We start from the raw sequence: 14262 nt of genomic DNA on the forward strand, positions 1-14262 counted from the left end.
GCAGAGGTAATTAATATCTTGGGTAATTGTGTTCATGTTTAATTAGCAGTACCGTCATCAATAGTGGTCTAATGTAACAAAATGTCTTTTGTGTTTTTGTTAGATCCCTCCTCCAAGTATAAACTTCACTCTGCCTTCTCCTGTCCTGGGGATGCCATCTGTGCCAATGTTTGACCCACCCTGGGTCCCTCAGTGCAGTGGGAGTGTGCAAGATCCTATAAATGAAGATCAGTCGGTAAGCAGAGACATCGTGAGAGTAAGCAGCGTTTTTATTCTGTAGCAGCATGGGGGAAGCCAAAGCCAAAAGATGTGGGCTAAACTCTGAGTTTTCTTGTCTTTCTCAGCTGGGAAAAATCTAGTACACTGTCTGTGTAGGGCACATAGAATTTTCTACACAGTCATAAGTCTTTTCTGTTTGTTCACTGGGTACTGTACTGCCTATCATATCCCTGCGAGAGACGGTAACTCGGATCTTAGGAGCACACAGCTCCTCTCTCCAGAAGATTAGTTCTCTTGAACTGTCTGACAGACAATTTTTTCTACACTGGTTCATGTGGTGTCTCTTGGGAGAAGTCTGCACCAAGGCTTATTGTAGACATAGCTCCAAGAGGAGTGTCCTGGTGAATCTCTGTTCAGCTAGCTCTAGACTGATTTGTACTTAGAAACTGAGTTACTGAATGTCGCTGAAGTCTCTGGCAGAAAACGCAGGATGTGTGCATCTTAGCTAACAGCTTCAGGCTGTGTTTCTTCTCTCTTCTTTCTGACAGAAGTCATTTTCAGCCAGAGCTGTATCGCGCTCCCATCAACGAGCAGAGCACATCCTGAAGAACCTGCAGCAGGAGGAAGAGAAGAAGCGCCTGGGCCGGGAAGCCAGTCTCATCACTGCCATTCCCATCACTCAGGAGGCCTGCTATGAGCCAACCTGCACACCAACCTCAGAGCAGGAAGAAGAAGGTGTGCTCCAGGGCCAGGAACGGCATTCCAGGAACCTGAGAGCACCTGCCAAGTACTGCTTAGGGGTGTGACGCCCAGGGACATTGATTGTAGTGTTAGGAAAGTCCCTGCTTTGGTGCACTCAGGAATGAAATTTGTCTTTCCTAACTTTAATCCTTTAATAATTTAAGAGTAGGAGGAGTCACCCTTTGGCAGTATCTGTCTTAAAATGCACAGCTTAGGACAGGCTGAATTGTCCGTGGAGTTTTCTACCTTTATGGTGACTAGTGGGGGACCCTAGATGACCAGCTGAACCTCAGTACCAAACTTTGAGATGGCCAAAGTTACACAACATGAGTCATGAAAAGCTTAGTCTTTATGTGAAGTTTTTCAGTGGTCCAGGCTAACAGAGCACAAAGACTTCATTAAAGGCATTCCAAGGTATGTGCCATTAGATGAGTACAGTGATTTTCAGATCTAAACATGCATTGGGATATCTGTGAGCAGAAATCCCAATTCTTAGGAAAAACTAAGCACCAGCAACCACGATGGTTCACAGGATGTAGATGAAAAGAAGTATAGGGCCGATTCAGTTACAATGTGACTCACCAAAGTGCTGAACACTCTTACAGAACAATGCTCTGCTGTTTCCCAAAGCATGACCAAATAACTTATCTGACTGATCTTTATAGATTTTAAATTGCGCCTTTTAAGTGTTACCTGACTTAGACTTTCAATGTTCCAATTTCGTCGTAAGTGCCATCCTTTAGAAAGTTCCCTGAAGTCTGTCAGTTGGATCTGGATTGACATTTCCTGTTCCCTTTGTCAGTAGAAGAAGTTGCCAACCTGGCCTCCCGCCGTCTCTCTGTGAGTCCTTCCTGCACCTCCAGTACATCTCATAGGAACTATTCTTTCCGCCGTGGCTCTGTCTGGTCAGTGCGGTCAGCAGTCAGTGCAGAAGGTGGGTTGACTTCACTTAGGAGTATCCTTTCCTAGGATTTCATTCACAGGAAGCCTTTCCTGTTGACCCATAAGGGCAGTGGCATCTTCTTTTGCTGAATGTATTCCCAAGCTTGAGCCACTTTATAATAAATTACTGCCCTGCATTATTTTATTCACTCCTGCTGTCACAATGTCTACCCCTACTTCTCATGTTTCATTTGCAGAGTAGTGCCATGGAGAGCACATTGGCTGAAAAAAATGGTAATGAAATGGGATTTCATCAAAAAGAAAATGGGTTCTGTACAAGAAGATAAATGTAAATTGAAAAAAATATATATTAACAATGAAAATTCTTGATCAAGAAGTTAGCTGGAGGCTCAGTTTCTTCTTGGAGATAGCAGTAAACCTGCCAGGCTTGCACAGTGATCAGACAGCCTACAATTTTGTTCTGTTTGTACAGCATCTAACATAAATGTTTATCTTAACCTGCTTGGGTAATACCATGGCTTATTTACTAACACTCACCTTCTACTCTTCTTACTGATCCAGATGAAGAACACACTACAGAGCACACTCCAAACCATCACGTGCCACAGCCGCCTCAGGCTGTGTTTCCAGCATGCATCTGTGCAGCAGTGCTCCCCATTGTCCATTTGATGGAAGATGGAGAAGTCCGGGAGGATGGAGTAGCTGGTACTGACCTACATTAAACTTCACATGATTCTTGCTTAAGGCTGGCAGAACCTGCCAGCACTTTGAACAATGGCTTACATTTTAGGTGCCATAACTGAAGTGGAGAAGAGGTGTAACACAACCTTGTACTCACAGTTCATGTTTCCAAGAAGTAGTATGTGCTATATATTGTTATGAGTATATATGTTTGTTATAAACTTATAAATAATCTATTAAATCTTCACAAGCTATTTGAAAGTAGATTCACAACAGAAATGCGACTTTCTAGGATTATTCCTTTTCTTATCCATTATTTGTGTTTTATTTTGAGGGGTTTTTGCTCTTTAGGGGCCCTAAAAATGTTCCAAATTCAAGATAGATGTTGAGAAGCTGGAAGGGGTCTAGTGGAGGGATGCCAGGATGTTAAGAGGCCTAAAACAGGTGTTCTGTGAGAATTGATTGCAAAAACTGGACTTCTTTGGTGTGATGAAAAGGAAACAAAGAGTTAGAGGAACTCTAACTTAGAGGATGCAACTTGGGAGGTTCAGGTTAGAAATCTGGAAGGAACTTTATAACTAGGAACACAGTGCGGTCTGTGGATTCCCCATCACAGCGGTTATCAAGCCTTGGCTAGTCAAAGCTATGGCTGACACAATCTGGTGTTGGTGGCAGTCCTGCTCTAAGCAGGGCTTGGGCTAGAGACCTCCAGAGGTCTATTCCCAACAACTTTTCTTTGATCCTATGACAAATGGAAAACCACATCTACACAGCTTGAACATTTTGTTTCTGGTCTGTGATGTATTTGTAAAGTAATAATGTTGGGGTTTTTTTCTGTATGTGTTTCTCTAAAATGTTTATATATGGTGGACTGTTGCCCTTCCTTTCTCATCACTCATCATCTCAGCTGACTGCACATTTAATTTTTAATTTTCTGTTACATTTTGTGTTCAGTTTTGGGTGGGTGTAGTCAGCCACCTAAATAATGTATGTGTCATTTTGTGATCGGGGACTGAGTACTGAAAAAAACCTAATGAATAATTCTTTGATGTTGATCTTCACAGGATTGCAATTAATTACACTTTGGGGAGTTGATCATCAACACAATTCCCTGCTGACTAATGCTGTTCACCAATACCAGATAAAATTACTCAATGAATCACCATGAAATTTAACTTCTATGCATGAACAAAAAAGTATATGAATTTTTGTTTTTAAATTGCCAGATTTGTCCATCTGCAGTTGTGAATCCAAATAGTTATTTATTATTCCTCTAACTGCAGTGGTGAAGTGCTTCCTGCCATATCACCAGTAGCCAGGGAAGGTTCAAATATTAAACCTATTGTTATTGCTTGAGATGACTGCACTGGTAACCAGGAATCCTAGTGCCTCATAGAGGCTCCTGTGTGTTTCAGTACAAAAATGACAATCATGGTAGAAGGTTAGGAACTTATGCATCTAAATGTACCAGTTCAAGGCTTTTCCAAGTGAGACAGTTTTGACTTTTTCTTCCTCTTTTACAGTAAGCGCTGTTGCTCAGCAAGTCCTGTGGAACTGCTTAATTGAAGACCCCTCTACAGTTTTGCGCCATTTCCTTGAGAAGCTCACAATCAGCAACCGACAGGTAAACTCTTCCTCTCCCCAGGGGGTGCACATATTGCTTAGAGCAGGGGAGCACAGCTGCAAGCAGAATCATTCTGTGGGCATCACTGGAGAAGAACGTTGACTATTAGAATGTATCTCAAAGTCTTTTAGGCCATATCATCAGTTGGCTTCAATCTCTGTTGACTAATGGAAATGGAACATAGCTGATTTACCAGCACTAAGGATCTAACTTGCTCTAAGCCAAGCTTTGAAGAGCTGCTTAGCAAAGCACAACCCTTTCTAACACAGGCAATGTTGCATCACCCAGGCCACACTGTTCAGCTTTCTCTGAAAGATGGGGGTGCCCTTGTCTCTCCCTGGCTATTAGACTGTTTTCTAGTGCCATGGTTAAGCTTTATGAAAGAAAGGCATACCAGTTCTGACTGCATGAAAGGCAGTGAGACTCTCCATACCACTGTCTCAACTGCCACTTAGTGTACAATATCAATATCACTGTCCTCATCTTCCAAGCCACCACCTAAGAACTAACTACAAAATTAATATTAAACCTCAAGTAAGGCCACGAAAGGCTGCTTTTTGGTTCTTTGAGTAATCAGGTCTCAGTGGCCTCACTATTCCTGAGACTTCTCAGCCATAGTCCCCAAAGCTTTCCTTTAAGTTCAGAGGGTTGGTTGGTTGTTAAGTCCCTTTGAGAAGGAAGCTATACGCTGTCCAGCCTCAGTGGCCTTGAGCTAGCATAGTCCGCTGTTTTACCATCTCTTCATAAGCCTATTACAACCATGAGTACAGAACACAGAGAACAGGTGTATTCCCATGGAAACTTCCAGCAGATATATCATTGTCATGGGTTGTCCTATGCATATTCATACTACTAACACCAGCTCAAATCTGCTGTGGGTTAAGAGGATGAGGGCCATAGAAGAAATCTGTGATACGGTCTGTCATTACCTGACAGTGAGCTTCCTTCCCCTCTAATGGACCCTCCCCACCATAAGAAATGTATTAGTCCACATTTAAAGCAGGCAGCCTCTAAAGGAAGAAGATTTAGATTCTTCCCCCATCTCCTACCCCGCAGCCACAGCTATTGAGTTAAGCTGGATCGAACCAGATTTCACAGATCATCTAGGTAGTCATTTGTTGTGATAAGCAACACAGGGATTGTCATAGGGAGAGGTGTGCAAAGTCAGGATGCTACAGTCAGTACAAATTGCAAGAAGAGGTACTGGCCTCTCTCAGATCGAAAAGAAAGGCATTGGCCTGGGTGCTGTGCCCGGGGCTTTATTTTGGGAAATGTGGGAGCAGTCACAAGCATATAGTTCTACTTCATGCACCAAGAGACAGAGCTGAACAAGGGAGTACGGAAAAATGGGAAGAAACAAAATCAGGGACAACAAAAGGGAGAAATCCATTCTCCATTTTGTGAGAAAAAGAAAACCATTTGCTCTTCTTCCAGGATGAGCTGATGTATATGTTAAGGAAGCTTTTATTGAACATTGGAGACTTCCCTGCCCAGACATCTCATATCCTCTTTAACTACTTGGTGAGTAGCTTGTGGGTCCACCGTGCAGCTCAGAATCTCACCTGTGCCTGTATGAGTCCTAAGAAGTTACTGTCACAGTCTGCAAGGAAATGAATGCTTTTAACTTCTCCTTTATAGCTCATATCTGCTTCTGGCTGTGGGTGCAAGTCACCAGGCTTACACCAGCCTTTCATCCCTTCTACGAAGAGGAAAAGGAACCTTTAACTTTTTGTTAAACCCTTAAGCAACCTGTCATGGATTTCTGAATTGAACCATGGACACTGAGTTGTAGACCGACAGAAGGATCCCAGTGCCAGAAGCCTTTAATTATTTTACTTAATTTTGATTCAGAAAGTGCTTTGCTCTTGGACAGTCCTATTGGAGCAAATCTTTCTAGTCTGTGGAAGATGCATTTGCTGCAGTTCTTTCAGTTAGGAAATGAAAAAAAAAGATAAGATGTATGCTATTCCAGGAGCTCTCTGTTGTTTGTGAGTTGTCTATGTGGCAGCACATCAGAGCAGAAGGCACAAGAATTCTCTTACTGCAAAGGTTCTCCCTTTTCCTCATCTACAATGTCTTTTAAGGCTGGGCTGCAGCAGTACTTTTTTGCCCCCACCCCTCATCCTCTCTAGAAAAAGGAAAATTAGTACAGGCAGATTGTTCTGCAGTATGTATAAACTTTCCGGATGCAAATTTAATGAGTTTATCCCTCTGAGTAAAGAAAGGTAGAAGAACAATATTCTTGTTCTGTGTTTATACTATGCTCTGCACAGTTAAGAGTATGTATAACCTGATATTCCTCTTATTTATTATTGGCAGGTAGGACTGATAATGTATTTTGTACGCACTCCCTGTGAATGGGGCATGGATGCCATTTCCGCCACACTTACCTTCCTTTGGGAAGTGGTGGGTTATGTAGAAGGACTGTTCTTCAAGGATCTCAAACAGACTATGAAGAAGGAACAATGTGAAGTGAAGCTGCTAGTGACGGCCTCAATGCCAGGTAGAAAAAATAAGTTTTAAACCTACTTCACTTCCAAGTTCATGACCCCCTCCACCAAAAAGGAGATCCATCAGAACTGGATCAGAACAAGAGCCACTACAAATGGCTGCGTATCTTGTCAGTTTGAGTATCTTGTGAGTTGAGGATTCTGTCAGTAACTCTACCTCTAATTCCCTGAGATTCAGAAAGCCACTTTAAGAGCTCTGAAAGAAGCAAACAGAAAGTGAATTAGAACAGTCTTTGCAACCCAGAGCTTTGTGCCAGTTGGGCTGTGAAAGGCTGGCAGGATGATCATTGTTAGGCTCCACCATTCAAACTCAGTTTGATTTGATGCAACCTCTCATTTAAGTCTTGAGAGAGAGCCCAAGAAGAGCATGCTGTGAGCCTAGGATGTCATGAGTGAGGCAAGAGATATCTTGCTGAAAAACAGACTTGACCCTTTTAGGTTTGTTTCCTCCTCAGAGTGATAGCTGCTGCTAAAGCCAGCTCAATCCTTTAGGAACAGATCAATTTCTCATTGACTATACAAGTGTGAGACTATGCTAACACTACATAACAGATTCCAGCCAGGACCAGCATTGTCTGTCTGCCCAGGAATGAATTTTAACTATCACTTTTCGTCCATGGGAAGTTTTCTGAAATTGAATTAATTAAAGAGGCTAGGGAGAACGCAACTGCTTTTCTTCCTTTAGGCACAAAGACCCTTGTTGTGCATGGACAGAATGAGTGTGACATCCCCACTCAGTTACCAGTCCACGAGGACACACAGTTTGAGGCTCTTCTGAAGGTAGGAGTGAGTTTTTCATCTGGAAAAGCTGCTTACTAGTACACATACCTGCCATACCTGTATGCCTGATCATCCTATTTCAGTGTGAGAGAGAAGCTTTGCTGTAACAGCCATTTCTGTCTCTGTATGAGGAGAGCTTGGTTGCAAGAAACAGGATCCCATATTAAAGATAATAGAAATGCCCTGACCTCACAGACAGCCAAAATCCCACACATGCAACTACATTTGAAGACACTGTAGTTTGTTGAGTATTTGCTGTATACTATCCTTGGATAAATAAATAAATAATGTAAATATTTGGTTTTACCAACACTAAAGACTAAACAGAATGGTCAATATCAGAGCAGAAGTGATGGTTCAGTAGCCATGATGGTATCTTGGGATCTGGGAGATGTGAAGTCAGTTCCCCCTTCTGCCAGAGATTTCCTGCATGGTCTTAACTGAGCCACAGAGGAAACAGATTTCTAAAAGCCTTCAGTTTGTCCAACTATGTTGCATTTTAATGGGAATCATACGTCTCAGTGCTTTGAAGGATCTGAACTTTAGTGTCTCTGTACATTGCCTATCACTAAATCTTGATAAATACATAATATGGAAACGGCACCTGCAATACCCATGTGGCTTATATAGCCAGACAAATATCTGCAATATGAAGACACTGAAATAAATAACATCTGTCTTCAGGACTGTGATATCAGCAAGTCTTGATAATCACAAACAAATTCATGTACTTTATGATTAAAAAAAGCAATTAAGTATTAATGCTAGAAGACTCTACCAGCCTGACTGAGGCATGCAAGTTTGTGCCTTTATATATTATTAGCTGCATATTCTTCTTTTGGATGTTGTGGTCTTCGTACAAGACAGGTAATAAGTAACAGGATATTTTTCTTTCTTCCACTTCAGGAGTGTTTGGAGTTTTTTAACATACCTGAAACACAGTCTTCTCATTACTTTTTAATGGATAAGCGATGGAATCTTATTCATTACAACAAGGTAAGGCATAGGTCAGGTCCAGGTGACTTTGTTCTTTCCACCTCATCCCTTTTTAAACATTGGGGTTATCTAAAGGAGAACAAGCAGCCCATAAATAGACAGAATTCTGTCCTGTGGGCAGTACATCTTGCGTGTTTAGTTGTGTGTGGTGAAAGTTTGGAGTTTGACAGAAGACTGAAGAAGCAGCAGTGCAGTCCCTTGCTCCTAGGTCTTAAATGTCTAGCTTTCTTAGAGAAGAGCAATTTCTCTTCCATTTATGCTCTTCCATGATGCCTGACACTGTCTGAAAGTCCCAAAAGCTTCAGAAAGGGCTGAAGGGCCTTTTATTCAGTTCTGTTGAGTGATGCTGTTATGATTACATTTGTTTAAAATACATTTGTTTCCCTTCCTAACAGACCTATGTTCGTGACATTTATCCTTTCCGGAGGTCAGTTTCTCCCCAGCTCAACCTGGTGCAGATGCATCCAGAAAAAGGTCAAGAGCTTATTCAGAAGCAGGTATCTCACGGTTACCAAATACCTCTGCCCAGAAACAAACCCTGTAAACAAACCTTCCTTTTTTCTTTAAAGGCCTTTGCTCATGCTGCGTACAGATAGAGAGCTTTGCTGGAGAAGTAGCAATTGGCATGAAATCTGTCCTGGTGCCATTGGACAGGTGTATGGTATTTTAAGAAGAGTCAAAGAACGCAATGTGAATTCCTTCCCGCTCTCTCCAGACAGCTTCTTTTAGGCAGACCATTTTGCATTCTCCTACGCTTGGCTAGACGAGTTCCAGTTGCCTCAGCTTCAAAAGTTGCTTATTTCTTTCTTTAACATGACCTCTGTCTCTTTAGGAACACATTTAAGACCTTTTCTTCTCAAGCCTGTCTGGCTGTGGAGCAGGAATTATCTGTTCTACCTTCCTCTCTGTCCTCTCACTGTAAATAATATTACTGCCTCTCTTCCTTGTCCTGCTCTCAGATGCCAGTCTTAGCATAACCACTCCCAGAGGCACAGCAGTAGTGATTTCATCAGGGGATTATCTGCCCTCAGAAGAGCACTGTCCTCCCTATCTCCCACCTCATGACCTGATAATCTGTTTGATCCTGCCAATGTTCTGCAGCTCCCAGGATCTCTCACTTAGGAACTAAACCCTAACTGAAATGGCAGGGCAGTGCCTTTAATGTGCTACAAGCCCCTACAAGTATAATTTCTTTAGTGAGTAAGACAATGGTATTGAGCTCACTCTACCTGTAGAAGCCACATGCTCTGTTTTCCACAAAACCAAATTTGTCTCAATAGCACAGGGTTGAGTATTTACAGAAAAGTTGTTGTAGCTGTATCTGCAAAGGATGATAATAAGCAGGAAAGAGGGGGAATGTGGATAAGCTGTATGAGTTTGGTATTAACAGTTGTATTATTCTAGGCAAAAAGCAGCTACTGTAGTTGTGCCCCTGGCAATGTGAATGCAGTGATAAGAAAATATCATCAGGAATGGTTACAAAAAGCAGCTATAATAACAGAGAATATAGTTCATGCTCTCTCATATGTGTACGGTACAGAATAGGGAAATATTACATGTGCTGCATCTGTCAGTAGAAAGTCTATAAAAATCTGAAATTACTTGTGATCATTTCGTTGCTTCTCTGGCAGAAATTATTCTCACTGTGGTTCTAGGAGATGTGTCCGACATATCAAATAAATGAGCTTGACACCAGAAGATTAAAATGGCCTGTCCAGTTTTGTCAGGGCATTATTTTATGCTCCACATTTTTTTATTTAAAGTACTTAGAGACCAAACTACGTCTAAGCTAAAACTTAAATCAAACATCTACCAGCCTCTCTCTAGTCATGCTAGAAGTTGCTGGACAACATCCAGCTTCAGCAAAGAAAACAGCACTGTAGAGTCTGCCCACAGAGCAGCAAGCCATGGAAAAGTACTTTCTTTACTGTTGATTGATTGAGCACCCAGTTCTAAGCTGAGTGCACTTCAGAGCAAGGTCATAGCAACTGCAGGACATGGGAAGCTGAGCTTTGTCACATGTTAAGCTACATGCTTCAAATTTTGGCTTCATCCCAGTAGCTAAGAGCTGTCTCAAAACCGCTTCCAAAGACAGTTGCTTTTATAACTGAGCATCACTGTGCCCTATGGTTACTTTTAGCATCAAAATAAAATAGCTAGCCTGACTAGTCCTACCAGTCAGAAGTTCAAAGCAGGCTAGTAGAATGAAACTCGGTTTCCCAGTTGGTGTAAACCAAAAGTAATAAAGTCAGCAGTACTTTGCTTGCTTACAGTAACTCAGAATCTGTTCTCCTTTGTTTTATTGACTACTTTTCTTTTGCAACTATACATACACTTTCTATGGCCAGACATAAGCCAGTCTCAACCCAGAAGGTAAATAACTATTCCAACCTCATGTTGACTATAGTCTAAGACCTTGCAGAGAGCAACTGCAACTGTTTGACTTTCAGTTTGGAGCTGGTTTGCCTCTGAATGCCTTGTGGCTCACAGTGGCGAAGCTTACATTAATCTATAAAAGATGGCATGTCATGTTGCAAAGTGTTTGACAACCATTCAGGGTCCTCCACAAGACTGAAATAGAAAGCATTGTTAAAACCTCGCTTACAAACATGATCCATCTTTGCTGAGCTGGGCTGAAGAACAGTTGTCACACAAATTCTAGCAAAAGGGTGCAGCACTAGCCCTGTGAATTAAACAGGTTCCTCTGGACCATGAGTGCAGCATCCCTCCCATCAGAGAAAGTCATGGAAGCTCACCTAGAAAAGTGTATATATGTTGTAAAGAACTTTTTGATCAGACTGATTCTGATCCTTGTCTCTCTTTCTCTCAGGTGTTTACCCGCAAACTAGAAGAGGTGGGGCGGGTGCTATTCCTCATATCTCTGACACAGAAAATCCCCACTGCCCACAAGCAGTCCCATGTATCTATGCTTCAGGAAGACCTCCTCCGCTTGCCTTCATTTCCCCGAAGTGCCATTGATGCTGAGTTCTCACTCTTCAGTGATCCCCAAGGTATGGCCTTTTGATAGCTTTCTCTGGTAGCTGTATAGAGCCCAGAAGGTTTCTCTGAGGCACTTCATTTGCCTTAGAAACATATAGACTGAAAGCTGATAAATCTCCTCCTAGGGAGAATGATACATAGTTGTTGGTTTGTAAGCACAGCAGCAGAAAGGGCTTTGCTGTTAGAGGTCTCCAGACAAAACTACTTTGTTTGGACCCAAATAAGAATAAGTTATAATTATGTATTAAAATTATGCATGAAACTACAGCCAGAATACTGTGTCCAGTAGGATAACTGCACTTAAAAGGATTGCTCAGAGTCCTTTGCCATCTACTTCGAGGATGGCAATGGAGAGGACTTTCAATGAAGATTGGGCAAATTCTGCAGTGGCGATGTAGAAACAGACCTCTTTTTAGAAACTTTGCTCTGAAAGTCAAGTAGGTTTTCCAGGCTTACTTGGGGATTAAACAGACCACTGATGCAGGATGGTAAGCATTGGCAAGTTCTGTAACAGGCCCTAAAGGCACTTGCTTTCAGAAGCGTTATTGTAACTCTGCATCAATGTCTTGTAATGTGGTGGACACCTGAAGGATAAAAATTCAGCATAAATCCACACAGCCATTCAGGTTGTGTGGGGCAGATGATGCATGTACAAGCTCACATCTGCTTTTGCTTTTTAAGAGGAGAACTTCCAACCAGATTTAATGAGCTGTGTGATAATCATCATTCTTCATCTTCATGCGTGTTGCATGTGTGTGGGCACTTCCAGAAGTACAGGATGAGTGAAATAATTTTAAAAAGGCAGGTGATGGTCAGCATTGTGGGATGGTTCTTTGGAGAGGCCTTTGGGCTCTGGGAATATTGAGAGGCTGGCTGTGGTGGACAGAGTTGATTGCTGTTGCCTCTTCCCCCCTGCAGCTGGAAAAGAGCTCTTTGGTCTGGACACTCTTCAGAAAAGCTTGTGGATTAAGCTGCTGGAGGAGATGTTCCTTGGCATGCCCAGTGAGTTCCCCTGGGGGGATGAGATCATGCTGTTCTTGAACGTCTTCAATGGTGCCCTGATCCTGCACCCTGAGGACAGTGCCTTGTTGAGGCAGTACGCTGCCACAGTCATCAACACAGCTGTGCATTTTAACCACCTCTTCTCCCTCAGCGGGTACCAGTGGGTCCTCCCCAGCATGTTGCAGGTGAGCTGTTTCCATGAACAATACATGGAAAGACTTCAGAGCAAGCACTTTTTTATAGAACTGACTATTAATGGAGAAACATTAAATTGCTGAGTCCTGGCGAGGTCACAGACTGGGGGGGCCCCAAGAAGACAAACAACAGATCAGGGTGGTACAGCCCAAATCAGCATTCGGAGACTACGTTGCTTTTTCTTCTTGATTAAATGACTACATTTTCTTTTCTTCTTTATGTTAAATAAATGAATGAATGTTTCCCTTACTGTGTGCTTCCACACAGAAATGTGAAATTTCTGGAAAATTTTTGGATCTTGGGTCTCCCTCAGTGTTTTTTCCTCCAGGGATGGCTGAAATTTGGGCAATAGTTGAAACATCTGTGTTTGCTACTTGCTGATTGAAACTAAATTATATTCACTTCTTAAAAATGATAATTGCATTCTCTGCAATTTAATTAGCAACCTAAAATGACACTACGTGTTTATGAAAAACAGTATGTTGTCTTTCCATGTCAGTGATGACAAATATTGCAAGTATTAGAGGTGGAGTTTCTCTTCACTTTGAGCTGTACAAGTATGCCTTTTTTCCTGTTGGCATTTGGGAAAAATCAGATACTGAAAAAAAAATAGTTCTTTTACAGACAGACTCAAAGGCTCGAAGACATTCTTTAAATAGAGATTTAGTATTATAATGCAAATATAAAACCCCCTATTGTTTCTGTGAAAGAAGCAATGACCACAACATCCCTATGTATGTTCATTTTAACATAGACAGCAGAGCACAATAATTTGGACCAGTGATGAATTTAGCTATCTAAACAAACTCTTTAGTAACTGGAAACTCTAATATCATGCCTTACATGGTTAGGTAGGTATGTATTAGGTCCAGGTCATAGGTTTATTCATTAGAAACAAGACATTTTGAAATAATATAACAATAACTTAATTTGAAGTGCTTGGCAATAACCATTCGGTCCTGTGAAGGACTCTCCTTTCATTTTCATTTTTCATATTGAGAGAAATTAGTTTTGTAAGTCTTTCCACCTTGTCCTCCTTACCAATTATCGTCAGCTACTAATTTAATAAAATACCACTCATGGGAGGCAAAAGAAAACCCAAGGGTTGCTGAGCTTGTTTGTTTTTGCAGACCCTCGCATTTCTGTTCCAGGCACCCAAGATCAGCTGGTTTGTTTATGCTCAACACAAACAAATTCTTCTACTACTCCTGGGCTTGAACCATCCATTAACAACTTAATTCCTGATGCATACATGCACATATCCCCACAGGGCTCTTTTTGTTGTGGTTTCTTCAGCTTTCCTTGGTGAAATGCATATACAGTTAATTATTTTATCTCAAGTAAATGAGATACTGCAAGTGTAACAGGCCATGGTGATCAACTGTATTCATAAGCATGCTAGAGGCTTCTCATTGTCCTAAAGACATCCTTATCTCTTCAGCCTACTAGGCTACTGAGAATTGGATACATCTCTGTGGAGGTCTCGCACACTAATAATTTTTTAGAAACCTTCAAGCACCCTGTTCTGTAAAGTGAATTTTGCACTGCCAAACAATCTCAGCATTACCTGTTGCAATATCAAGAAAATCCTGCCCACCCCAATCCCAAACC

General features: G+C 41.7%; 1 protein-coding gene across 2 annotated transcripts in view; it reads left to right on the forward strand.

Annotated features, from left to right (window-relative positions):
* UNC80 (unc-80 subunit of NALCN channel complex) overlaps positions 1–14262 on the forward strand; it is a 134559-nt gene that overhangs the window by 81879 nt on the left and 38418 nt on the right. For both annotated transcript variants that reach the window (XM_075094034.1, XM_075094035.1), the window contains 12 exons: positions 104–235; positions 768–954; positions 1763–1894; positions 2425–2568; positions 4068–4168; positions 5603–5689; positions 6488–6671; positions 7364–7458; positions 8365–8454; positions 8850–8951; positions 11285–11465; positions 12373–12641. In XM_075094034.1, coding sequence (XP_074950135.1) covers positions 104–235; positions 768–954; positions 1763–1894; positions 2425–2568; positions 4068–4168; positions 5603–5689; positions 6488–6671; positions 7364–7458; positions 8365–8454; positions 8850–8951; positions 11285–11465; positions 12373–12641 — 1704 coding nt within the window. The remainder of the gene's footprint in view (positions 1–103; positions 236–767; positions 955–1762; positions 1895–2424; positions 2569–4067; positions 4169–5602; positions 5690–6487; positions 6672–7363; positions 7459–8364; positions 8455–8849; positions 8952–11284; positions 11466–12372; positions 12642–14262) is intronic.

This window comes from Phalacrocorax aristotelis, chromosome 5 (assembly GCF_949628215.1).
Source record: "Phalacrocorax aristotelis chromosome 5, bGulAri2.1, whole genome shotgun sequence".
Lineage (NCBI taxonomy): Eukaryota > Metazoa > Chordata > Aves > Suliformes > Phalacrocoracidae > Phalacrocorax > Phalacrocorax aristotelis.